This window comes from Theobroma cacao, chromosome 4 (assembly GCF_053813885.1).
Source record: "Theobroma cacao isolate CCN51 chromosome 4, ASM5381388v1, whole genome shotgun sequence".
Lineage (NCBI taxonomy): Eukaryota > Viridiplantae > Streptophyta > Magnoliopsida > Malvales > Malvaceae > Theobroma > Theobroma cacao.
The window spans coordinates 214,393-240,067 of record NC_142642.1 but is presented as its reverse complement, the minus strand read 5'-3'; the positions used below and the strand labels follow the sequence as shown (position 1 = coordinate 240,067).

The 25,675-nt window shown below is 34.2% G+C and overlaps 2 protein-coding genes, 1 long non-coding RNA gene and 1 pseudogene across 5 annotated transcripts; 2 read left to right on the top strand and 2 right to left on the bottom strand.

Moving 5' to 3' along the window:
• Window positions 1-956: 956 nt before the first annotated feature.
• Window positions 957-2,952, top strand: LOC108661531 (protein GAMETE EXPRESSED 1-like; annotated as a pseudogene).
• A 142-nt stretch (window positions 2,953-3,094) lies between these two features.
• Window positions 3,095-5,243, bottom strand: LOC148763043 (uncharacterized). The gene is made up of 2 exons (XR_016025758.1): window positions 4,555-5,243; window positions 3,095-4,223 (listed from the first exon to the last, which is right to left on the bottom strand). It is a non-coding gene; the product is annotated as an uncharacterized LOC148763043 (long non-coding RNA).
• Window positions 5,244-10,551: 5,308 nt separating this feature from the next.
• Window positions 10,552-16,743, top strand: KAN (Homeodomain-like superfamily protein). Of its 3 annotated transcripts, none has more exons than XM_088805234.1 (7): window positions 10,552-12,119; window positions 12,337-12,413; window positions 13,022-13,067; window positions 13,308-13,473; window positions 16,360-16,441; window positions 16,521-16,612; window positions 16,695-16,743. In XM_088805234.1, the coding sequence occupies exons 1-7, from the start codon at window positions 11,243-11,245 to the stop codon at window positions 16,702-16,704; spliced, it is 1,350 nt and encodes a 449-aa protein (XP_088661360.1). In that variant the 5' UTR covers window positions 10,552-11,242; the 3' UTR covers window positions 16,705-16,743. The 3 variants fall into 3 exon arrangements, with proteins under 3 accessions (XP_088661360.1, XP_088661361.1, XP_017974326.2); XM_088805235.1 differs by having other exon boundaries at window positions 10,556-12,119; window positions 13,317-13,473; XM_018118837.2 differs by having other exon boundaries at window positions 10,558-12,119; window positions 16,363-16,441.
• A 1,656-nt stretch (window positions 16,744-18,399) lies between these two features.
• LOC18600679 (voltage-dependent L-type calcium channel subunit) lies at window positions 18,400-21,172 on the bottom strand. The gene is made up of 3 exons (XM_007031277.3): window positions 20,781-21,172; window positions 19,825-20,062; window positions 18,400-18,779 (listed from the first exon to the last, which is right to left on the bottom strand). The coding sequence occupies exons 1-3, from the start codon at window positions 21,045-21,047 to the stop codon at window positions 18,625-18,627; spliced, it is 660 nt and encodes a 219-aa protein (XP_007031339.3). The 5' UTR covers window positions 21,048-21,172; the 3' UTR covers window positions 18,400-18,624.
• Between the last annotated feature and the right edge of the window lie 4,503 nt (window positions 21,173-25,675).

The window sequence follows — 25,675 nt, the reverse complement described above, 5'->3', positions numbered from 1 at the left end:
TGTGATGAGCACAATTATAGTAATTATGGTGATTTTTTTCATGTCCATGATTAGAATTATTAAATAATGTCGCATTCACCTCATGAAATAGACAAGGTTCACGATTTTTTATCAAGTATTAAATAATGGACATTCACACATATATTCATAACAGCGAAATATTTTTAATAAAAATATTGAAAAAAACAAAAGAATCTTACGCATTCTTGTATAAAGAAACACATTGTTTCATTTTTGGATAACAACGAATCATTTCATATTTGGATTATAACGAATCGCTTCATATCTTGATAGTTTTCATTTCAAGCCATTTCTCCCTTTGTTTTTCTTTTTCCTCTCACATTTCGCAAGCCAAGGTTGTCTTATCTCTAACATATTTGATTTCCATTATCATTACTATACTAAAAGTTCATTTAGGATTTGTGATTAATTAAACAATTATATATTTATCTGATTGATTTTGTGGGTTGAGACTTCTTTGTCACTTTATGAAAAGATAATGTTGTCTATACGATGTTAAGATAGCAAGTTTAAGATTGTCTGCAAGTCTAGTTGGTTAAAAATGTTGGCATGTAATTTTGTCTTGTACTTTTCATCTTCTGTCGATCTATTTATTTTGTCTAATTGAATTTTCAAATATTAATTGAACAAAACTGATATTGACATAATGGGAACTGTTTAGCAATGAACTTGCTATTTGTTTGTTGATGTTACTTTTTCTTTATAAAGTCGGATTGATGATAAAAAAATAATTTTAAGATTAATAAAATAAATAAAATAAAGAGCAATTAAAATATTTGGACTCAGCTTCTCTTGGACTTCAAGACTTGTTAGTCTAGTCTAATATATGAAGCTTTATTGAACCTTGTTGCGAAAAGTAAAGGGAGTGGAGTCAAATTTTTGCTTTGTTTGATGTAGGATTTTGAGGTGGTGAACATTAAATTTCTGTGTTTGAAATGTTCAATGCAGGTCTTTGGGTTTTGAGAAAATGAAGGCTTCAATTATTTATCATCACTTTTTCTGTCTTTGGTGGTATTACTCTGTGTTTCACCATGATGCCAGCAATGGTGTGTGTTCTCTCTTTTTCCTGTAGAAACTCATTTTAATACAAATGCGATTCACCACACCTTAGTGGTTGAATTCTCAATGGATGGTTTAGACGATGAGAAGGGAATCAAGTTGCTCAAAGATGTGAAGAATAAGTTGGTCGGGTAAAATTCTTGCTGGAAGAAAGCTTATAGACATCTCTTCGCTGGGTGCAAAGAGATCATTGCTATATACGAGAAGCGTTCAAGATTTGCATGGCACCTAAGTGACCGCTTTCAAAAGGATTCTGGAAGGTCCCTTTTTCCGTTTTGTGACACAAAATCTCACATGGTTTATTACCTAAAAAATTTGAACACTTGGAACACAAGGTTTATCTCGAATTCTTGCTCAAGACCAATCCCATCTGCTATCAGTTACAGTTAAGCTTCCGTCCCTTACCAGCCTAATTAATTTCAGTTTTACTTTGCTTGCGTATTTTTTTTCTTTTTTATGCTTACCTGAATTTGGATTTTTTGTGTTATCAGGAACTAGGCATTTAAGCATGACAGGGAGAGACTGGTTAATGAACTGATAAATTCAGCCCAATATGCAGAAGACAAACTAGATTCTATAGAAGAAAGAACTAATGTTCTGTTGCAGAGTTCAAGTCCGATTCATGATTCATTAAATGCAGTTGATATTCGAATTCCTAATGTAGATCAAACAAGTCACAGTTTAGAGGGTCATATGCACAGTTTAAATGAGCGCTGGCAGACAGTACACAAAGCAAACCGTCGATATTGCAGCTTCGCAAAAAGAGCTGCGAAATGGTCAGGCAATGATGAATGATCAACTCAAGGAAGGATTAACAATGCTTGTTGGTGCTAACAAAAATTTGGTGCATGAAATAGATAACTTGAAAAATGAAGCTATTTCAATAGAGAATGAGATTAGCAAAGTTGGAAATGCAATGTCTTCAAGCATAAACAATCTGCAAAGAACAGCTCATGACATTGGAAATACGGCAGGGATTTCTCTAGATAAGCAACGACAACTGCTAGAGGGGCAGTCAACAGCAGTTGAGGGTGTCCAATATATGATTAGATTTCAATCTGAAGCACTAGAAGAAAGCAGGTAAAAAAGGAAAAAAATTTTACGAGAACATATCAAACTCAAGAGTTTCAATAATTTCTCGTTTTCTTACTTGTTTCTGAATTATAGGAATGCTTTGCAGCAGTTACCTGAATATGAACAAAAACAACTGGAAGAGTTTCTTGAACGATAGGAACGGTTTCAACAAGTCCACGATCACTTGGTCGAAAGTACCAAGTCAATGTTGGCAGCACAGGTTTAGAATTGTTATATACCTTCAGTAATGTTCTTGCTTGGAATAGCATTCTGATTGGTTTTTTCATTTTACAGGAGGCTGTCGAATCAAAGCTAGAAAGCATGTTCACTGTTGTAGATACGCTACATGCCCTGCTCAATGCCATGCTCTTTGAATCAAGATTAATTAAAACATTCTTAGTCTACTCTCTGTCAAGCTTTATTATCTACATGTTCACTAGCACAAAACAAACATATAGTTTGAGACCCAGGCTATATATTGGTATGCATACATACTTTGCCTTACTTTTATCTCTTTCTTTTTCATTTGTTATTCCTTTTATCTTCATATTTGGTATTAGATGCGAGAGCTTTAAAAAAGTTCCTTTGAAATGTAAAATTTCTTTATTATTACAATGGTCAGCAGATTTTCATTATCATTTTGTTTTTGTAATGGAGATTTTGACTTGCATATTGGAGTGTGTGTTAAAAATGTTTGAAGATTAACTACACCTTGCGACAGTGTCTTCTCTTTGATACTGTTTTTCTACTTTCCTCGCAGGAGCTGTTTATTCAGAGGCCCCCACTCTAGTGTTTTAAACAGTCTTCATCCTATAAAGTTGTCTCTAAGTCTCTTGTCTCTGTTTCCATGGATTCCCCTACGTTTTTCTTCTTCCTTTCTTTTTTACCTTCTTAGCTCACCAATATGGCAATAAAGTGGACACTGCACTAAACCCAGGTGTTGAATTGAAACTGAGAATTTTAACACTGTTATTAGATTTTCTCAGCATTCATTTTATGATTGACATAGGACCACAACCCTATACTATACATTTAAGAAGAAATTAAGGAGTAAAGACTGTTTGCATGCTTTACGGGCACTCCCTGTATGGGCACTCACAATGTTTGAAACGAAGGGACTACTATGTACCAGCTAAACATAATCACTCTCCTTGTTACTCTTGAAACAATTTTTATCCACCAGCGGTCTAAATGAGTTAAAATATAGTTGCTATCTGCTCATTCACAGACCTACCTCATTGTCCTTCTTGATGTACATATGAAGCACAATGCCATTAATGTCAGCTACATTTCCATTCTTCCTTATCTTCCAGCCGTTCACTCCAAAATTTGCTTTGCTCCACAGAATTACTAAATTCAAAAACCTTCACCTCAAAATTGTGAATTCTGTCTGTACTTGCATCAAGCTGCAACCAGCCTTTCTTTGATTTCCTCTCTACTGTATCACCTTCCTACCCTATATTTAAATTGCCTCACACATACCCCTGCATTTGTGTTAAACAGAAGATAACATGAAATAGTTTCCAGGACTGTATGGCTCGAGCTCAAACAAGTGTTAAGCAATATATTATATGCTGCCACACATCTTCACGGACATGTAGTTCACAAACTCAAGCCATTGCCTCCTCGACCTTCTGCTCCACCTAAGATATCTACCAGGCAAGCACAAACCTCTAAACTTGATAAAACCCCCAAATCCGTACCTACTAGATCCCTGGATTGACCACAAGTCTACAACCAGATAAATATTACCCCATTTTGCTTGATGCCAGATTCAACCATCTCATCGAATAACTTGACAGGACTTTCCATGCGTCCATTGATTGCATATTGCAAGAGCCGTTCGACATGGTATTTTATGAAGTCAAATGTTCACTCAGTCCATAAGTCATGAGCAATTGGCTCAATCATACAATCTGACCATGCATCCCTTTGCCACTATAAAACGTGATCACTCATGTACACAAAAAAAAAAACGTCGAAAGGATAACCTAACAAAACGTAGTTCCTTCTGCTTGCATCCTCCTAAATGCTATGGCCAACTCAAAGCTGATCTCACTTATCAAAACCTACAATCAACAAATTGTAAGATACAAAACTCGTTTCAGTCATTTCATCGAACACGTTAACATCTCCTGGACTGGAAACACACGCAATTATCAAATAAGCCCGACAAAGTATTATTGGTCTTTGCTCAAAAAAAAAGATTGGTCACTTCATCAAGCTCTTCACCGAGCTCGATATTCTGAACACCAACTGTTTTTTTAACCGCCAATGATTTTCAAACTGACATATTCCCTTGAATGCAATAGAAAGAGAAAGAAACCAATTATTTTGTTCTTTTATTATTTAGGCTTAGCTTTATGAGACGATAAAGATACAGAGGGATAGTGTTAATACCAAAAAATACCCAAACCAATGGGTAGGAGGCCCCTGGCAGAAGAGGTTTGCAACTGTTGCGAATACTTTTCGTTGAATTAGGAGACTTACCGGGATGAACCACAAGCATCCAGCTCGCTCTAACGGTAACACCAAAAGGGAAAGACCCAGTCAAGTTCCATGGGCCTAGAAATCAACTAAAAACCTGAGATAGAAACTTCAACAAGCATCTTTTCCGTCCAGGTAACCAAGCAAACTTCTATATATTAAGTTGTCACTGTAGGGTCACCAATGAAGAACGCAAGACGTGAATGCAAAAATCAACTCAACCAAATGGTAAAGAAAAGTCAAAAGACATCATTTGATGCTTTATGGGGGAGAGAGAGAGAGAGATAAAGAGAGATGGCCCATGCCTTCAAATGAGAGTAATAAATGCAAGCGGAAGGGGCAGAAGGGTATGGGACTCTTTTGGCTGAACTGGAAAAGAAAAGTATTCATGTCAGAGGTGGGTAAATGATTTTGTAATCGATTGCTTTATGATTGGAATATTATTTATTAGACAGAAGTAAGGAGAGAGAAAATAATTACAGCAAAAAGACTAAAAGAGAAAACGGGTGAGAAAGAAAAGGTTCTAGTTTCTTTTTTCAAAGCTATTTCTTTTCGATTCCCTCTTCTTTTTGCTGACAACAAAAGTATGAGCTACAAGAACCTTTAATGACCCTATCAAATGCTTTCAGGCTCGAATGTCTGGATATGGAATGAGAAACGTGCTACGTTTGGTTAGACGGATATTGAATATTTCATTTCGTCCTTATTCCATTGGAATCCGTCATTCTGCCATGATTCATAGAATGGATATTGGAGGGAATAGCTATTCCCTCTAATTAATCAAAGTCCACGTCTCAAAATTGCTATTTCCAACTTCTTTTTATTCTAAGTTTATCAAAATTGAATGCTTAAATTCTAAATTTAATTTTTAGGTTATAATAATTGAATTTGGTCTCTTTTCTATTACTTATATAAATCCAAATTCTTATAATATAATAATTGTTAATTTTTTATACAATTGTTATCACTTATAGTAGTCTTCCATCAAATGTTGACATTACGATGATTATGTTCGCTAATACTGACATCGTATTGACCATGTTACACCAACGATGAGGCAATTGCCACGTTTTGGCAGAGCTGCTTAGTTCTATCTTCAATCACTATGATATCGTGCATGTTATTGTCGAAGGGCTCACAGTCAGGGATGCCTCTATTCTCTCCTCCGAGTCATCTTACTTATATTTACGGGCAACATGATCAAACCTCACCCACCTCAATCCTTTGATGCATTCAAAATTGGGCATCCTGGCAAAATGCTCAGATCCTTTTGTTGCCAATTGCAGTTGACAAGTGTAAAAGCTAATAAGAATAATATTGGGCTAGTCCTACAAATAGGAATTTTAATGCTGGAACAGACATTTACTATTGAAGCGTCAGAACTTCCACAAAGACTAAATTGAGGTTGTAGCCACATACTCTAAAGGAGTAGCTTAGTTTCAATTTCAATCTTTCAACTTAACAATGTCACGTATGACTGAAATGCTTCTTTACCTTGACTACAAGGAAAAACACGTGCTTCAAGCCCGTGAAACAGGGGAAACTTATGGAGTTGTTGTTTGGTTGGCACTTGACATCTAAAATGACAAAAATGTGCTTGGATCTATGTCAAAACATGCAGGGTTCAGAACTCAACCGCTTGACACGTAGAGAGTTACCATTAATTTTTTTGTTTAGATGTGATTGGTCATCAAAATGAATCCGTTGGTTTTAGTAATTGTTAAGCTTGACTTAAGACTCATTACAAAAATAGGTTTTGGTCTACTGTGTCCACTCAAAAAAGATAACAATTAATCATATATTAATCTTTTTAACCTTAATATAATGGTCCTAAGTCTCATGTATTTAATTTTGTTTCCCCTTAATAATTATCTTATAACTTTATTTTTTTATTATTTCAATTTTTAAATATTGAGGAAAATTTCCAAACCTACCCAATAATTTTGTGAGATCTAGAAAAGTTCTCCTCAATTCAAGAGAATTCAAAAAAAGCACTTAAGTTGTAGACTTTGTTGTTGGATTGATTCAATATTTCATGAAAATGGTTTTTATTATTCTTCCTCTTATTATTATTATTATTATTATTATTATTATTATTGTTATGTCTTTTATCCTTCTTTCTATACTATCCAATCCTCTTATTATTTTATTATCGTTTTACTTCTCCCTTTATATTGGAAAATTTTTTAAATTCTCCATAAATTTTGGCTAAATTTTCAAAATATTTCCTCGGGAATGTTTCAAGAAAGTTGTCACCATAATTTCCTTGAGATCCCATCATTGCTCATATTTTCATTTACTTGCACAATTAATAGATATTCCAATGCATGTGATGAAAACAAAGAATGATTCAATTTTCAAATTATTTAAGAGTTAATTTATTTGCTTTAACTTTATTGTTCTCAATTAATTTTCTCTTTGAATTGTTCTCTACTTATTTTATCTATTCTACATTCTTATGATTATCTGAATTTCATTCACATGTTGGAATAATTATTTTTATATTTTTGAAACACTCCTAAGACTTTCGTGGAGTGCATTAAAATATTTTTCACCTCAAAAATTTGTTGAAAGAAAATGTCACTGCAAATTTCCTTAACATGCATTAATGAGACCATTTTGAGCATTTGTTGTATCCCCTATGATGGTTAGTTAATTTAGTCCTATAAAAAAATAAATAATTTTCTCAATTTTTTTCTTGGAAAAGAAATAAATAAATAGTAAGAATAAAACAAAGAAATTGGAAAATTATACCTCAAAATCACTTCTAATTGTGCAAGGGCTTGAAATGATTAGCAATTGGGCTTGGCCTTGACTACGCTGATAGACTGAATGGACCTGGATTGGGCTTGTTTAGAACCGGCCGACTTCTATTTTTCCTCTTCCACCCTCCCAAACGCCGCCGTTTGCCCTTTCATTTAAACCTAAAAAACCCCTAAAATTTCCTTTCATCCATTTCTCTTCTCAGCTGCTCAGCCGATCTCTCTCTTCTCTCTCAGTATAGCGCGGTTCAAAGTTGCTAAGCTGCCCCTCGTTGACTTTGGTTCAAATACATATAGACCTTTTCTTTTTCCTTCTTTATTTGAATTTTTTTACTGTTCATTCTTGTATTTTGTTTTGGACCTTTTGTGTTGGGCTTCATATGTTTGGATTCAAAAAAATGATGGCTCAATGTAAATAATACCAATTCAAAAATTTAATCAGATATTTATAAAATTTAGATATCTTATCAAAAAAATAAGATTCGGATTAATATATCTTAAAAATAACTGCTACTCTACTTGTTAACATCCTTATTTTTAATTAGAACTTCAAACCAGATGTGAGTCTTTTGTCGAATTTCAATCTTGGATCATTAACTAAATATTGTAGTCTAATTAGGTAATAGTATTGTAAAACAATTTTATTATACAACAACATCACAACAAACTTTTCTTGGTGCATCATTTAGTTTCATCAAATGCTATATATGTAGACTCTTTAACAATTAAAAAACTTATTTTAAACACTTAATCGAACATAGAGTTAATTTTATAACACACGAAAATAGTATTATCACTCTTAGTATCAAGTTTTCAATGGTGCGTTTTTCATTGCTCAAAACATAAAATTTGCAACCAAAAGTCTTTAGATGTGAGATGTTTAATTTTCTTCTTTTGTTAAGCTCATACGGCGTTTTCACAATCAAGGCCTAACCAATATTCTATTTAAAACTTAGTGAGTTGTGTTGATAGTCTAGACCTAAGAATAGTTTTGACAAACTTTTTTGATAGAGCATTTTTCTTGCCATTCCTTTCAAAATCTTATTTTTCCTCTCAACAATTCCATTTTGTTCTGGACTTATAGGATTCAAAAATTATATTCAAAACCATTTTCACTACAAAACATTTTCAAAACTACCATTTTAAAAAATCGCGTTCAAAATTATTTTCATAAAGCATGTTATTTATGGTTTACTCATTAGTATGCATGTTTTAGGATTTTATGTCAAATTATTTGTTTAGAATGGCATGTTGTAGGATTTATTTTATGCATTGTTCATTATATTTGAATGCTAAGAATGCTGTCTGCTTCATTTATGAATTTGATTGATTTAAATTGCTAATGCGTGTCTTAGTGTTGTGTGGACTAATTAGATAATTGTAAAGGTGGAGCTCTATAGCTTGAGTAGAGACCTAACGCCTTTCCACTTTTGTAACTTATCCCAACCCATCTCTAGCGCAGTATGATATATAGAGGGTAGGTACTTTGCAAGGGGTGTAGTCGCTTCTTTGAGTTCTCAGGCTCGTTAATAAATCTAGTTGGCAACTCGATCTTTACCTTAGATGAAAATTCCTTATGGTACTGTTGTGCCAATGGTCTTATGAACCAATTTGGAAGTGTCGGCACCTGGACAGCCTTATATGGCACTCTCATGTATGTTGCATGAAATTTTTTTTTTTGTTTTTTGCAACTTATGAAATGCAAAATCTATTGTTTGATGTGGACACTTGCGCTTTAAATTTTGAAGATAAATTGTTTGATTGCAATATGATATTTGGTTGGATTAATTGTGGAAATAAATCGCATGGTTTATTCACTTTAAGAAATAGGGATAGTCGAATGTCATTCCCTGAAATTCTTACTTTTACGGATTCTGAATGAACTTTTAGGCTAAATTGCTTCTTGATAACATGTATTTTAATTTTTTATACTATGGATATTTAATTGTTTCTAAAGTCTATAAGTAAAAAAGTCCATATAAAAACGTAAGAGTATTATGTATTTAAAAGTGGATATATAAAAGTTTAGTAATTTTTGGATGTTCTAAAAAGAAAATATGAAGAAAGAAAATGAGACTGGAGAGATAATATATATTTTTGATGGTTATGTTAGCGACTAATGTCTCTCATCCTTAGTTAAGCGCCTTATTTAAGAAATATTTATTTCATTTTTTTGTTCAATCAAATATTTATTTCATTTGATGTACTATTACCTACCATATGTACCAAAGAAAATTAAACTATAACATTTCCAATTATATGAGAGCAAGCTCTCGAGGATGAAAGTAGAAACATGAACATCCTTGTAACCCTAGTATGCATTGAATGCACCATCTAAACATCGCTTTTGACTTAGCAATCTTTGGTAGCATTAAAACCTCTATGCCTTTTATTTTTTAAAAAAGAAATACATTTGAGCATTTGACTCATTAATTAGTATATAATCTATTTCTAAAAAAAAGTAGGGTTCAAATCCCCATTTTCCAAATATATATATATAAAAAAGTAAAGAGTTGCCTCCCCAAGAGCTAGTTTGTTATCTCCTGTGAATGTATTTAGAGTAAAAGGATAGTTTCTGAATATAAACAAAGATGATGTTAATCTGATTTAGCTTAGGGTTTTGCAAATAGTAATTACGTGCATATTGTGTGGGAGTCAATGAGGATATATTTTTTTGGAGGTTCATGTGAAGAAAGACATACTAAAACCCATGAAGGCCAGACAAGATTAGAAGGGAATATTTGGGAGGTTGGAAAGGAATTAGAAAGGAAATGAGCAGATTTAGGGTTTACGAAGAGAACACATGAAAGCAAACAAAACCCACTTTTGTGGTGGGTCTCTCATTACTGAGGTCAATGGGTCTATAGTATCTCTACATATAATAATAGTATAAATAAAAAAAATAGAGAAAATGAAAAAGGTCCTGTATATCCTAATCCCATGTCTATGTACCAGCTTTCTCTTTGTCTAGACTAGCTAGCCTCTGCCCATTTGAACGTAGAAAAAACCACATTAATATCTTAGTGTGAAGAAAGTCTTGGGATAAAAAAGGAAAAGCATATAGACAAAAAGGAGAGAGTTAGATTGGAGCGAGGAGGGTGGGGGAAAAGGAATCAGCGTGGAGAGACTCATTCTTTCTCTAACATATTTTATCCCGTCGTCTCCGGGGAAGGAAAATCAAAGCCACCTTATTATTTCGGTGAATTTTCTTTTTGCTTGTTTAAAGCTTGGTTTTGACTAAGAGAGAAACAGAGAGCGACAGAGATAGAGAAAGAGAAAGAGATACCTTGTGCTCTTCTTCCTCTAGTGTCATTTTCCGAGATATACTCTCGAGGAACGTCATTGCCAATTCCTCACTCTCTCTCTCTCTCTCTCCCCTTTCCCTTCAATGCCTTTCTGGATTTCTTTTTCTTTCTTTATAGATTTTTCCTCCCCTGCTTAAAAGCACTTCTCTCTCTCTCTCTCTCTCTCCAGCCATCATCTGCTCCTCCAAGCCAATACTAACACTATTTCTCTCTTTTTTTTCTTCAAGAGCATGTTTGTTTGTTGAAGAAGATTAATTGAAGAGTCTTTTCTTTCCTTTTTATCTCCTCTCTTTAACTCCTTCTTCCCCTTTAGCAAACACAATCCAAGCTGGACTTTCATAGCTTTTTCATCTTTTTTCTCACAAGTTTCTAATAACATCAAACACTTTTAAACATACTTATTCTCAAAAAAGAAGAGAAAAAGATCAAACACCCACTTGACCACACTCCCACTTTTCTCATTTCCTAGGAACTAAGTTATTAATTAAGCAGCGAGAAAAGGTAACTACTCGGAAAGAAACCTAGCCGTGAACCATGCCCTTGGAAGGGGTTTTCGTTGAACCCTCTTCGAACCCAATTCCTGATCTTTCCCTTCACATTAGTCCACCTAAAGCTTCCACTTCTATGATATGCAGCAAGAGCAGTGAAGTTATTGATACAAGCTTCAATCTTTTGAGCGGACATGAAGTCAGCAAATCCAACAGCGGCACCTCCATGATAAGTGACTCACAAGCTTACACCGAGCTGTCTCTAGCACGTCCACATCCAGCTAATGTCATGGAGCAGGAGAGGCAGTGCAGAAGAAATTCAACTGGTGGAGCTGAACAACCATCGCATACCCCTCTTCACCTCACTCATCGCCATCCTCACCCAACTAATACTCACTTAAATCACATAAATCATGGGGTTTCCCTACTTGATGTATCAAATGGAGCAAGGCCAATAAAAGGGATTCCAGTATATCAAAACCGTTCATTCCCCTTTCCGACTTTAGAAAATCTTTCAAGAGAGAGGGATCCAAAGATGTGCTTCTACCAAATACCTTATCCCTCTTCCTCTTTATATTCTTCTTCTCCATCTCTCTCTGCTTCGCCTTACTTTGGAGGAGGATTAGATCCCATCTCCATATTAAGCTCAGGGTCTACTCAAGCTTCGCCCGCTTATCGGTCACCGGCAACAATTAGATTCAATGGGATTTCCAAGGATGCTTTCAAATCCCACCAATTGCACCAGCAGCCCCAACATAGCCACTATGGAATTGGATCTTCTGATACTTCTAATGGACTGATTAGATCAAGATTCTTGCCTAAGCTTCCGACTAAAAGAAGTATGAGAGCACCAAGGATGCGATGGACTAGCACACTTCACGCTAGATTTGTTCACGCTGTTGAGCTACTTGGTGGTCATGAAAGTAAAATTTCATTCTTTTGTTTTATTTCTTTACAAAGAAGCTTGCTCTTCATAATGTTTTTGTTCTAGTTATCGCTTAAATTTGATAGTCTTTTTTTTTGTTATTCTGCTTTTGAGCGGTACTGATTTTGGATTTTCTTGATAAGTAAGAGATTTTTTTGGGGGGTGAGGTGCATATACATTGTTTTAATATAATCTCTTTTGATGGGGTTCATCAGGAGCTACTCCGAAGTCGGTTCTTGAGCTGATGGATGTCAAAGATCTCACATTAGCTCATGTGAAAAGCCATTTACAGGTATGCCAAATAAAGAAAGAAAGAAAACATGCTCATTTTTATGGTTTGGGTACCTAGCTTTCACTATCTGTCTGTCACTCTTTCTTCTATCTCTTTCTCTCACGCTCACACGCGAGGCTCAGGTCTTGGTCTAATCCTACCAGCACGGTAGCCATAGAAGGCAATGGTTTCAATGAAGGAACAAGTGAGTGAATGAATGGATGTGAAATAAATAAGAGAAGTGTGCCAAGAGCCTGCAACTTTCTGAGACCAAATAGACAGCTTCTGCTGTAACAGAGAGAGAGAGAGAGAGAAAGAAATTGGTAGAATGACAACAGACAAAAGTAGTCATCATTTCTCAATAATACACACCTCAATACTACCTTATCAAACATCAACCTCGTGGTTAATGATGAATCCGAGACAAAGCCCAGAAGCCCACCTATGGAGAGAGAGAAAAGAGAGAGAGAGAGAGAGAGAGAGAGAGAGAGAGAGAGAGAGATTTGAATGGATTTTTAATTTATTATATGCCTCTATATCCTTTCTTTGGCTTTGTTCTCATTTCTTCTATTTTTCTTTCTGCTATATGTGTTCAAATGGTCTTCCTTTGCTATGACTTTGCTTTGCAGATGTATCGTACTGTTAAGACAACTGACAAGCCTGCAGCCTCCTCAGGTAATTCCTACTATTTCGTATTTGCTTAGCTTCAGCTTTTTTTAGCAGCCTTATTTTAAGAATTCTCTCTCTTTTATCTTTTCCTTTCTCTTATATCTATATGTAGATATATATAAATTATGTATATGTAAATAATTCATACTTTCACACAGGATATGGATATCCACACATACATACATATATTGTTATTTATGCATGGTTCATTCTTCAATTTGCACATTAATATTATATATCTGCAAGGTCAATCAGATGGGTCTGGAGAAGAAGACATATCCACTGCTGTTAGCGGCAGCGAACGTGGCCTGCGTGGATTAACAGATCAAATAGGAACTTCAGATGGGTCATTGCAACAAGAATTGGACTATCCCTGTAATCCTACTACTACTATGTGGAGTAATTCTTCAAGGTATCATTTCCCCTCCCTCGCTTTCTCTTTATGTATGAATGTATGTATGTAAATGAGCATGACTGCATTGGATGCAGTAGCACTAGTAGCTATTGGCTGTCCTTTTTCTTTTTTGCATGGTACTATATTAGCTTAGAAATGCAAACCCACGTCCACCATTTTTTAAGAATAAAAGGAGTTGTTGTTTGTGGCAGCTTTTGCTTTATTATTTTCTGCTTGGTTTTTTCCTTTTTTTTTCTTTAGTCTCTCTCTCTCTCACTCTTTTCTTTTTCGTTTTTTATTATTGGGGGAAAATTTTATGCTGAGCTAAGATTTGGGAGTTTGATTGGTGTGAGGCTGTCAGCGCTGAGAGAAAAGCAATGAGAAACATAATGAAATGCTAATTAATTAATTAGGATGAGAGTAAAAAGCTGAAACTATACTTGGTTCTTTTTCTTTAGGACTCATCCCATGCCACTAATCAATTTTAAACTCTTCTTTCTTAGAGCTCAGAAAATTATCTCAAGCTCACAAAAAAATCCAAAATTCGAACTCAATCAAATCCAAATTGACAAAAAAAGTCAAATATTTAAACCTGAAAAGAATTGAAGTATTCGAAATAATTTACACTTAAAAAGATTCAAGCTTGAAATGATCCAAAACTGTAATAAATTAAAATTATTGTTGAACATATAAAATTTAATTACTAATTTTATTCTAATTCGAACCTACCTTGAAATTGATTGCATCTAAAGGACCAATAAGACTTTTCTGTTGACTTAGTCACTCCTATAAATATAAACTATATTATATGGTGTCAGTGCTGTATCAAATAAACATCTTTTGGGTAGCAACCTCATTTAAATGTTGGTCATGTCTTGTTTAGTATGGCTCTTCTTTGGCATATATATTTTGTTTCAAATTGACTAGTTTAAATGATAGATACCCAAAAATCTGATATGCAAGCAGCTCACAAAAACATATATAATGCTTAGCGTAAGAACTCCACTAGACTGGATATAGGTGGTTTACAATATAAACAAAACTTGATACTCATGAGTTTTTGGTGCACTTCATCTTAGCATTGATTCCCCAGAGGTTAATCCAGTTTTCTGGAATAAAACAGCAGAGAAAGATGTATAGATTTTAATCTGAATCTTTTACACTAAGTGAACGGATCCCACATATATATGCCTACAAGTGTAAAGAAGGAAGCTTCTTAATCAGATATTTGTATAATGTAACAATGCCAATTCCAAAATGCCAATAACTTTTACACACTCTTTTGTTTTTAAATGTAGCTTGCAACACCTATTAAGGTTTCTCATACAGCAAAAAATGTTTTTACAAAAATATGTAAGTTGTTGCAAAGTACCAGGAATGATATTATTTTAAAAAGTATTTGCAACAATTTTTGTATGCATTCTAGCAGCGCAATGCACTTTGTAATAATTTATTGCAGCACAATATATACCTTTTATATTGCAAAAAAAGACAAATTTTTTAAATTTAAAAGAGTTATTGCAAATATTATCTTGGTAAACTAAAGATAAAATTTGTTGTACGTAGTGTGTACATGCTCAATTTGTAATTATATTAATTAATTAATCTTTTTAATCAAAACTTAATGGACATTATAAACCCCGACTATGAAATTTAAATTGAAGATGTCTAGGGTTTTATTAAGCAAAGAAAATTGCCTTTTGTAAGCGACACAAGTTCACCGCTTATTTTTGCAAGTCTAGATTTTAACAAGATTCAAAAATAATGTTATTTAAGGTAAGTTTGGAATTGTCACTCAATTTTTATAGTTGGAACTGAAAGCCCGTACTTATGTAGACTTCAAGATAACAAGTCTCATTGTTGTCAAAGAACATGATTAGAAGATTTAGGTACGGAATTAAAAAAAAATCAAAGCTTTCTATTTCTGCATGTATAGGATAAATTTAGCTTTTACCATGCCACTTGAATCAAGTCGATTAAGTTATAAATAAAAAAATCACCTCTCCCTACCTAATATTTTCCCTTCAACCGTGAGCATTTTGTGTCGCACCCCTCTTGCAAACACATTTTCTTTGAACTTTTGCCCAATCGCAGCATCACACACCTGCAAAAGTGACAACATACAACAGCTACGTCATTTGCTTACTAGTGAACAAATCTCTAGGAATATATATATATATAGGGGTTTTGGATTGGAATTTTAAACTTGTTTGTGTTTCTTTAGGGTGGAAGAAAATTGTCAAAACACATAAAAGATTAGAAAAGGAGATCAAGTTTTGGTCAGGATACATCTCGTGTCTAATGAAGCAAGCTAGAGTTTTTTTTTTTTTTCATCCCTTTGTTTTTGGTACAACCATAGAGTTGAAGTGTGGTTAACTGAATTCCACTGAAACAACAGGGAAAGCATAATTTGTATTTCTCAAATCGTAATTTTCCTTTTAAGTTCCAAACTATAAGGTACATTTTGATGTTCCAAGAAAAAGATTTTATATCATAATTAATTAAAAGATTAATTACATATTTAATACTTGAATTATAATCAACATTCGATTTGGTATCTAGAGTTTAAAATTTGCACTTAAATACTCCAACTTTGCTTCGTCAAATAGTATGCAACATAGACTAACTTCTTTAAACAAATCGATGAGGTGGTAAAAAACAATTGATAAGAATGCATAATGTGTTTAACTCTTATTGGATGTTATTTGTCACTTCACTCGTTTGACTAATAGAGTTTGCAAGTTGTTCAATTGCTTAATGAAATGAAAATTGAAGTACTTAATTATGAATTTATTTTCTTTAGGTACCATATCAACAATTTTACTGTAATTAACTTTTAATTAAAAAAGAATATTAATTATCTGGCGTGAAGTTTTGTCATTTGAACCACACCTGATTTGGTAGCAGAGAAGCATGGTTGCACGCAAATTCGAATGATATAGATGGGGTGAGAGGACCATTATCCTTCCAATCCAACAGAACTGAGGTAACCTTAGCTAGAAAGCCTTCTATATATCATATGTTTGATTACTATATATGGTAAACAAATCTGTGAACTGTTGCAGGAATCTTGTGATTCAACTCCATTGTTGAATTGCAAAAACCCAAGCTTGGAGTTCACGTTAGGCAGACCGGACTGGCATGGCACACAACATAAGTAATTTACTATCACACTTTGCTTCTATTTACATTTGATGTGTGCTTCGCTGATTCTTTCCCTTGTATTCATAAATGGACAGGCATACATGAAATACGAGATTAGATCTATATTTGCAGCCATTCCAGCTTTTTCAGTATTAGTAATTAGATATCTAAATCTTTTTGGGAGATTGTTTTTGGTGATAAAAGTTGAAGTTTCATTATATAAATGTTGATTGCAAGCCTTTACAAACAAACGAGAAAAGAAATTAATTAATCTTCATCATTTGAGAAGTAACCATCTTGTCATACATACATACAGTCAGTCAGTCAGGTATAGCCACTAACTCTATATATGCTTGGTATGAGTATATATATAACAGAATTCATTTGTAAATGGATTAATTGACACATTTTAAATGCCAAGTAGTGAACAGGGGAGTTCACTTGAAATGAAATTTAGAGAGTTATTTTGGCAAAGCAACACCTTGTCTTGTCTTCATTTTATGTAATTCCTTAGCTATATATGTCAACAGTTGAATATTGAAACAATAGTAATGAAATTATGGAATTAAAATTGTTGATTTGAAGTTAACACTTGTTTTAACATTTCAAAAGTAACAACCTTGAATTTGAAATGAATTTAATGAGGTTTATAAATTCGTTTATTGCAAACAATTCTAAACTCTCTCTCTCTCTCTATATATATGTCTTTTCATGATAATTGTAATTAAAGCTAAATTTGGTGCTAGTTGTTCCATTTTGACTCCAACGCTCTGATTAATGATGGATGATTGGTAAATGATTGATTTGATATGGTTTTAATTAAAAGGTACAGTCGGGCCATATTTCCGAATGATATGAAGAACATATGTATATATGAATATTTAATTTTTATGAATTGTATGAATATATAGTCGGATTGTTAGATCAAGACACTTTAGCAGTTTTCATTTAAAAATTCAATATTATTGGACATCAAAGAAGCAGCATGAAAGACAGACACAAAAACAAGCAAACTAATGAATTAGTTTCCTACATTCAATGGAATTTTAAAGGGACTCCGCTTCGTCTGATTTTTTTTTTGTAATCTTTTCCAATCTCATCACTGCAATTCAAATCTCAGAGTCACCATTGTCAATCTCATCGCCACTCCTCTTTTCAATTTCACTGAAATCAATCTCATCGCTGTAGCAGAGTGTAAAGTTGAAGAGATTGTCATTGTTCCCGAGATAATGAATGCTAGCTCATCACCTCGTTTGGGCTCTTTTTAAATTTTTGGGATTGGGATTTGGGCTTTCTTACCTATTGTGCTGTCCTTTTCTATGTCTTTGGCACAGCCTTTTCTCTTTTTCTTAGCCCCTACGATTTCCCCCCCAAGACTTACAATTTTGATGATCGGAAAACCCATTAAGTGATTAAATGCCACCAATCATTTTTACATCAATTGAAATGATCTTCCACTTAATCATTAAAAGCAATATGCGCAAAATTATTAATGGTTAAACCAGTCATTTGCCAATCATTCGCTTTCTGAATCATACCATATCCCAAAATACACGTTAGAAAACAAACCTGTGAATCACATGAAACTCCATCAAGTATAGTATACAATTGGTCCATAACTATCATGGTTTCCACTACAAGCTAAGCATCAACCCATCTAGAGGAATAAGCATACATCATTCATCCAGAAATGATTGAACTCCAAACAGTCAGGACCCTTTTTACACCGGAATTTTGTTACCCAGGATGAAAGATAAGACAAACAGGAAAATCTAACACCATGCCAGCAAGCAGGCTATGTAACTAGACAAACTGTAATACTATACCATTACCTATGATTCTGGAACCACTGGTAATAGGCAAATACAGTCATGCTTCTGATCTATATACAAGCAACAGCATCTGAAAACACACACATGCACAGAAGCTGTCAAAAACATAAGCGCAAGCATAAAACTTGTACAAATATCCAGAGCATGCAGGTTTCTTGAAGGCAAGCCTGGGGCTTATGTTCACAAAAGCACTTCAATCTGAAACTTTATCCGATTCCTGGTAGTGACGGGTATGCCGAGCAGAAGAGTAAACTGAAAGAGCCGATCCAGTCATGCTCAATGAGTGCTTAGCAAGGGCCACACTTTTCCTAGTAGCCAACCATACAGCCCAAATGAACCCAACCCAACCTGGTTCATATTGAAATATCAACTGAAAAGCACCAATTTTCTATTGAAATATCAACTGAAAAGCACCACTCCAGAAAATTCAAGTTGCATAAATAAAAAGCCTAAACAATATCCACTACGAAAAATCTGAAGCTTCTTGCTGAAACAGCTTGAGATGGCAATTAGGAGGGTATGGAACTCCATAATCAGTTAAGACTACCATAATAGCCTAAAAATGTTAGCAGTGCCAAAAAAAGACAGCAATTGGCACAAAAGAGACAGCAAACAGTGTGGATACACTAATAACAAACTACCAGAATGTGCACTATGAAGGACCTCAACTTTGTCGCTGAAACATCTTACACGATTTCTAAATTTGGAGGCCATGAAACACCAGAATAGCATGAATAAGTAATGCCAAAAACACCAAGCAACCACAGTGTGTGAGAGCATGCAAACTCATACACATAAAGGTAGCCACTCACACCATAAAGCAAACTTAGTCAACAAAGTGCACATGGTTATACGTTTGTGCTCGTAGGTAGGCCAAGCCATACAGCATGAGTGAGAGAGAGAGAAAGTGAACATACTCATGGTGATGATGGGAGATACAACCAGGTCAAGAAAGTAGAAAATCTAAACTCAGTTCACCATTTATGGGCCCTTGCAAATTCTGTTTTCCAATTTTATACATCCTAAGTTTTCATCATATTTTTTCTATCTATCTTCCGACTTTGGGGCACTGAAGGACCAGACAAATACTTCAAGGAGAAAATCAAGGAGATGATTTGCCCCAATATAGAGAGTTCTGTGTACAGCAAATTCTTGCAACTTCATTTGGCTTTCCATATAAACTCCATTCGACTGATATCCGTTCAGGGTCATAGGTTCAGCAAAAATTTATATAGATAAAAAAAATTCAACCCTAAATAAATTAATTAATTGAAATGCTTCATCTTGTGGTTTCTAATCCAAGGATTAAAATTGGATTTTATAAACAGAACAGAATCTAAAAATTTATAAGAATGAAACCAAGAAAAACTAAAGCAGATGCTTAGAGATGTACCTGCAGCTACAATAACAGCTACAATTGCAGAAATTGTTGCAGTAGAAATAACAAATGCAGCAACTGATAAGGCCCCAATATATATAGCTGTTACACAGGCAAAGAAAAGAGCCAAGAAGCCTCCTGCAGCTGCCAAAGAGATGAGAAGAGAGATGACGATGGCATTGACAGTTGCAGCCAGAAAGAAAAGCATAAATACGAGCAATCCTGTTAAGGTAAGAAAAGTAATAGTCCCAACCTGCAGAAGTATTGGTAAAAAGAAAAAATCAGAGGAATTCTGAAGAATGGGAATTATGGGAGGTAGCAGGCAAGAGGCAAGAGTATGGGCAAGAGAAGCAAGCTAATAATATGATGTAATCAGAATCAAAGGTCACTTATTTATCATAACTAGAAATCAATATAAGCTGCAAGAAAGAAGAGCTGCTTGGTGCATAAGAGATCCACAAAGAAGTTGGAAGGACAAATGTAGAAAAGTGATCAAGTCCAGAGGCACACAAGCAATTCCAAACTCATACCACAATATGTAACTCAGGTATAAATACGATGGAACCATCATGATTTAAAGTTTTCCATGTCATTTACTAAAACAAAGCTAAGAAAAAGCTTATTAGGACAAGAGATTGGCAGGAAAAATATGTGCTACTCCATTCAATTGATAAACAGAAAATTTTGCAGCATGAAAGAGCATCAAAAACTAATTTTTAAATCAAATCAAATCAAATAGATAGAAAAGGTAAGAACGAATGAGAAAACGAGGAATTTTGGGAAGTCTATCCCCGCTTATACAAACATCAGATAAGTTGTTATAGGAGATATTCACAATTGTGTTTGCTCAAGCAATGTGCAAGATTAAGCCATAGTTAGTTACAAGTTAAGAATGAATCATTTTTAATTTATCAATTCTATAGCAAGGAAAGTTCATCGATTTAATTGAATAATTAAAAGAAAAAGCTCACAGAAATGACGAGAAGAGCACGAATAGGGCTGCCTCTACGAGTCCACATCAGAACAGCCCGGCCAGTGTTTCTAGACGCTTCGCCCAGATGAGGCCCGTTCTCGGAAATGGAGATTTTGATCCGCTGCAGCAGCGGAGTTGATGCTGATGACGATGCATCGGGGAAGATGATCATCGAAACCAAACGATGAAGAACGCCGTAGAGCGTCTCCTCCCTGTGGCAGCACTTATTTTCGTCTGCGGACACGCCGTTCATATTTTCCGCCATCACGGATGTGCTGTTACTTACTGTAAGTTGAAGAACGAAGGGTAGATTACAACCACCTTCTCAGTCTAACTGTTTGATGGAAAGTGGAAACTTTCGGATTAGCTTTTTAAATAATTTATTATATGTCATAGAATTGAAATTGTATGTCATTATTACGTAAACTAAATTGAATCCTGAGTTTGAGCTTCAGGATTTTGTGGTCAAGGATTTCAATGATATTTTAGAACAAGTTAAAGGTTTTTTTTTTTTTTTTGAGTGCTTTTTATAGGTATTTTTAGAGTTTAGGATTTTATGATTACGAATTCTTAAGGAAGTTAAAAGATATTTTTATTTTTTAAAACATTTACTTATGAGGTAGTTAATTAACTTAATTGTCACCTTAAAATTGTAAACATACTACAATTATTTTATATTTTTAGCATGGATTTTTTGATATTTTTCTTCTTAGATTTTTTAGGGTAATAATAATAAGGTATTATAAAATATAACTTTAAAAAGTGTTGTGAAATATAACTATGAAAAAGAATATTAAAAAGAAGTAGTAAGAATGTAAGAAGATCTACTATTTTATTTCTTGTTTCGATCTATCGAATTAACTACAATATCTTTATTTATAAATACACTTAGATGGAAGGGAAAAAACTTTACATAAATAGAAAAGATGAACGTAATAGATAGAAATATACACTAAATGAAATTAGGAGATAGAGATGTACCAACGTAAATATATACATTGGATATCCATAAAAATATTGGATATCATAAAATACAATGGATATTGATATATATTCATAACACTCTCCCTTAAATGTTCATTATTCTGCTTATTAAAAACCTTAAGCTGAAAAAACCCAGTGAGATAAAAATCTATCAAAAAGAAAAAAAAGTACAGTGCATAATCCAAAATTGCTCCCTTTCAATTAAGTTATATTACCACTCAAGGGGTAAATTAATCTTGCATCTTATTAATTTTTCTCATTCCAATGCTATATACTAATTTCTCAAATACTGACGTTGGCAATGATTTGGTAAAAAAATCTATAAGATTATTGGTGGAGTGAATCTGTTTAACATCAACTCGTCGACTTTCTTGGAGTTCGTGAGTGTAGAAAAATTTCGGCAATATATTCTTGATCTTATCACCTTTAATATATCCTCATCTGATTTATGCAACGCAAACAGCATTATCTTCATAAATTATAACGGGAGAATTTGTAACCGATGTTAAACAACAAAAATTATAAATATGCATTATAACGAATCTCAATCAAACACACTCTCTTCCAGCTTTATATAGAGTGATAATCTTGAAGTGCTTGGAAGATGTAGTCACTAGTGCTTGCTTAGTAGAGCGCCAAGAAATGATGGTGCCGTTATAGCAAAATAAATAACTGATTTGAAAGCAAGCCTTATGCAGATCAAATTTATATCCTGCATCAACGTATCCAACTAAATTAGAGTTAGTGAAATCCTTGGAATAATATAATCCTAAATCTATGGTTCCTTAGAGATAAATGAAGATATGTTTTATACCATTCCAGTGTCTCCACGTTGGCTTAGAATTAAAATGTGCCAACAAAATTATCACAAAAAGCGATATCCGATCATATACGTTATGCCAAATACATCAAAGCCCTAATTGCATTAAGATATGGTATTTCAGGACCAAATATTTCCTTATCAAGTTCTCTAGGACGAAACGAGTCTTTTTAGAGATCAAGAAACCTTACAACCATAGAGGTGCTCAATAGGTGAGCTTTGTCCATATTAAAACGTTTAAGCAATCTTTCAATATATACTAACTAATAGACAAGTATTCCATTTGCTTTGTGCTCAAGCTCAGGACTAAAATAAAGTTTGGTTTTACCTAAACTTTTAACGTCAAACTCCCTTTTCAAATATTTAACAGTTTTAGATAACTCTTCTAGAGTTTCAATCAAATTCATATCGTCAACATAAAATTGCTATTATAGCAAATCCTATTTCTAATTTTTTAATAAACATGCATGGGTAGATAAAATCATTTTTGTACGATTTTTTAATTCAGTACTCGCTTAAGCATTGACACCATATGTGGCCGAATTGCTTTAACGTGTACAAAGATCTTTAAAACTTTATTGAGAATAAGTTGCAAGGAATGTATGCTTCAAGCATTTTGAATCCCTCGAGAATTTTCATATAAATATCGGAATCTAGTGAACCATATAAATATACCGTCACAATGTCCATAAGACGTATTTTCAGTTTTTTAGAAATAGCTAGGTTAATAAGGAAACGAAAGGTAATCATATCCTGCACAGGTGAATATGTCTCATCATAATCAATCTCAAGTCTCTATGGGCAACGAGTCGGGCTTTATACGTCACGACCTCATTTTTCTCATTTCGTTTATGGACAAAGAACCACTTGTTTCCAATGAGCTTTATATTGTTGGGGGTTTGAGCTACAGGCCGAAAAACCTTTCATTTAGCTAGAAAAGCCTATTCAGCTTGTATTGCTTCCTTCCACTTGGGCCAATCTTGCCTTTGACGACATTTTATAATAGATTACGATTCATAATCATCGTTTATAATCTCGTGAACAATTGAGAGTGCAAAAGCATCATCGATGATTATCTCACTCTTATCCCAAATCTCATTACAATATGTAATGAAAATCTTAGTATTCCCAACGTTAGTGGTCTTTTCATGGGTTTATGCCTCTTTAAGGGTAATAGGCTCTCTTGGAGCCAACTCAACACCAGGGTCTTTTGGAGTGGATTCCTGTTTCCTCCCTTTTTGTTTTCAAAGAACAGTGTCTTTTAATCCTATCAGTCTTCCACACTTCAGGCGTGAGCCATTTTGATATATTTCAACCTATTCTTCAGGAGCAGCAATCTTAACTAGAACATTCACAGCTAGAATATGAGACTTTGTAATGTTGGCAACTTCATTAAATGTGTCAAGAAGTCTATTGGCAATAGCCTGTAAATGGATTATACACTGTACCTTATTTCACATTCAGGTGTTCTTAGGTTTAAATGGGATAGATTTTTCTCATTCTAGGAGAAAATCTCTACTGGTTTCTACTTCTCAACCATGGAATCTTTAGATATCCTAGTTGGTGGAAACACCATTTCATCAAAATGACAATCCGCAAATCTAGTAGTAAAAAGATCACTCGTCATTCGTTCCAAGAACCTAATAATGGATGGTGAATCAAACCCAATGTAAATGTCCAAACGATGTTGGGGACCCATTTTTGTCATTTTTGGCCATGCTATAAAATGTGAATGTGAAATGTGAAATGTGAAATGTGAAATGTGAAATGTGAAATGTGAAATGTCTAGTTTATAACCTAGAGCCAACTACATGGGAGACTACAAGAGACTAGCAGTAGGGCGCAATCTAATTAGTGCTACTGTATGCAAAACAACATGATCTCATGTTAAAAAGTTGAGCTTTGTCCCCAATAATAGAGTACAAGCGATAATTTGGATGCATTTAATTAGGAATTCTATCAATCTATTCTAAGTATGAACATGTGGAATCTGGTACACAACCTCGATTCCTAGTGAAGCACAATAAGCATCAAAGCTCTTTGATGTAAATTCACCAATATTATCCATCTTTATGCTTTTAATTGGATAATTAGTGTAATGTGTCTCGAGCTTTATAATCTACGCAAGTAAACGTGCAAAGGCGACATTGCGCTTAGATAAAAGGCAAACATGGGACCATCTACAAGATGCGTCCACTAATACCATGAAATATCAGAATGGCTCACTTGTCGGTTGTATTAATGTACAAATATCACCCGAAATTCTTTGCAATAAAGAAGGGGATTCAAGATTCACCTTTGTCATAGAAGGCTCAATAATGAGCTTTCCTTGTGAACAAGTTTCACAAGTATGATCTTTGGACAACAAAATCTTTTTATCCTTTAAAGGGTGTCCTTTAGTATTTTGGATTATCTTACGCATCATTGTAGTACCGAGGTGACCTAAGCAATCATGCCAAAGTTCAAACCCATCTGGATTTACTAGTTTCTAGGAAATGGTAGCATAGGATTCAATAAGTCTAATAGTGACACAATACAATCCTATAGATGAAGCTTCCAACTTCTCATGGATGGTCTTCTGGCCTATCTTATAAGAAGTGGTGCAGAGATATTCTTTATTTTGCTTATAAATTGTCTCAAAATGGTTCCCATTATGATGTATACCTTTGAAGGTAAGTAGATTCCTTTTTAATCTACTGCTTAGCAATGCATCTCTGATATGCAAGGTGGTGCCATTTGACAGAACAACTGTAGCATTTTCAAAGCCATCAATAATCCCAACGAGACTTGGTATTGTGTGGACATTTGCCTTGCACAATGTCACACTTGAGAAAAAGTGCTTGCCACAAAGTATGATATGTGTCGTTGCATTATCAAGCAAACAGACATCTTTTTTTTTTCTTAGTGATTTCTATTTGCACTTGTATTGATAACTTCAAGTGTCTTAGGAGGCCACCGTCGCTTCAAGAGATGAAAAGAGGCTCAAGGTCCGTTGTCGGCTATAGGCCAATTGGACGATATACGAAATTAAAATCTAAATGATTGAAAAATTAAAAAAATTACCTTATTAGTTGATTAAAGCCTTGTGC

Excerpts from the sequence above, each read along its gene's own strand:
- LOC18600679 (XM_007031277.3), bottom strand. The coding sequence starts at position 21,047 with ATGGCGGAAAATATGAACGGCGTGTCCGCAGACGAAAATAAGTGCTGC. Across the intron at positions 20,063-20,780 it reads GTGCTCTTCTCGTCATTTCT|GTTGGGACTATTACTTTTCT; the intron begins GTGAGCTTTTTC and ends ATACTTCTGCAG. Across the intron at positions 18,780-19,824 it reads AGCTGTTATTGTAGCTGCAG|GTTGGGTTGGGTTCATTTGG; the intron begins GTACATCTCTAA and ends AATATGAACCAG.
- KAN (XM_088805234.1), top strand. The coding sequence starts at position 11,243 with ATGCCCTTGGAAGGGGTTTTCGTTGAACCCTCTTCGAACCCAATTCCT. Across the intron at positions 12,414-13,021 it reads ATGTGAAAAGCCATTTACAG|ATGTATCGTACTGTTAAGAC; the intron begins GTATGCCAAATA and ends TTTGCTTTGCAG. Across the intron at positions 13,474-16,359 it reads ATGTGGAGTAATTCTTCAAG|CAGAGAAGCATGGTTGCACG; the intron begins GTATCATTTCCC and ends CTGATTTGGTAG.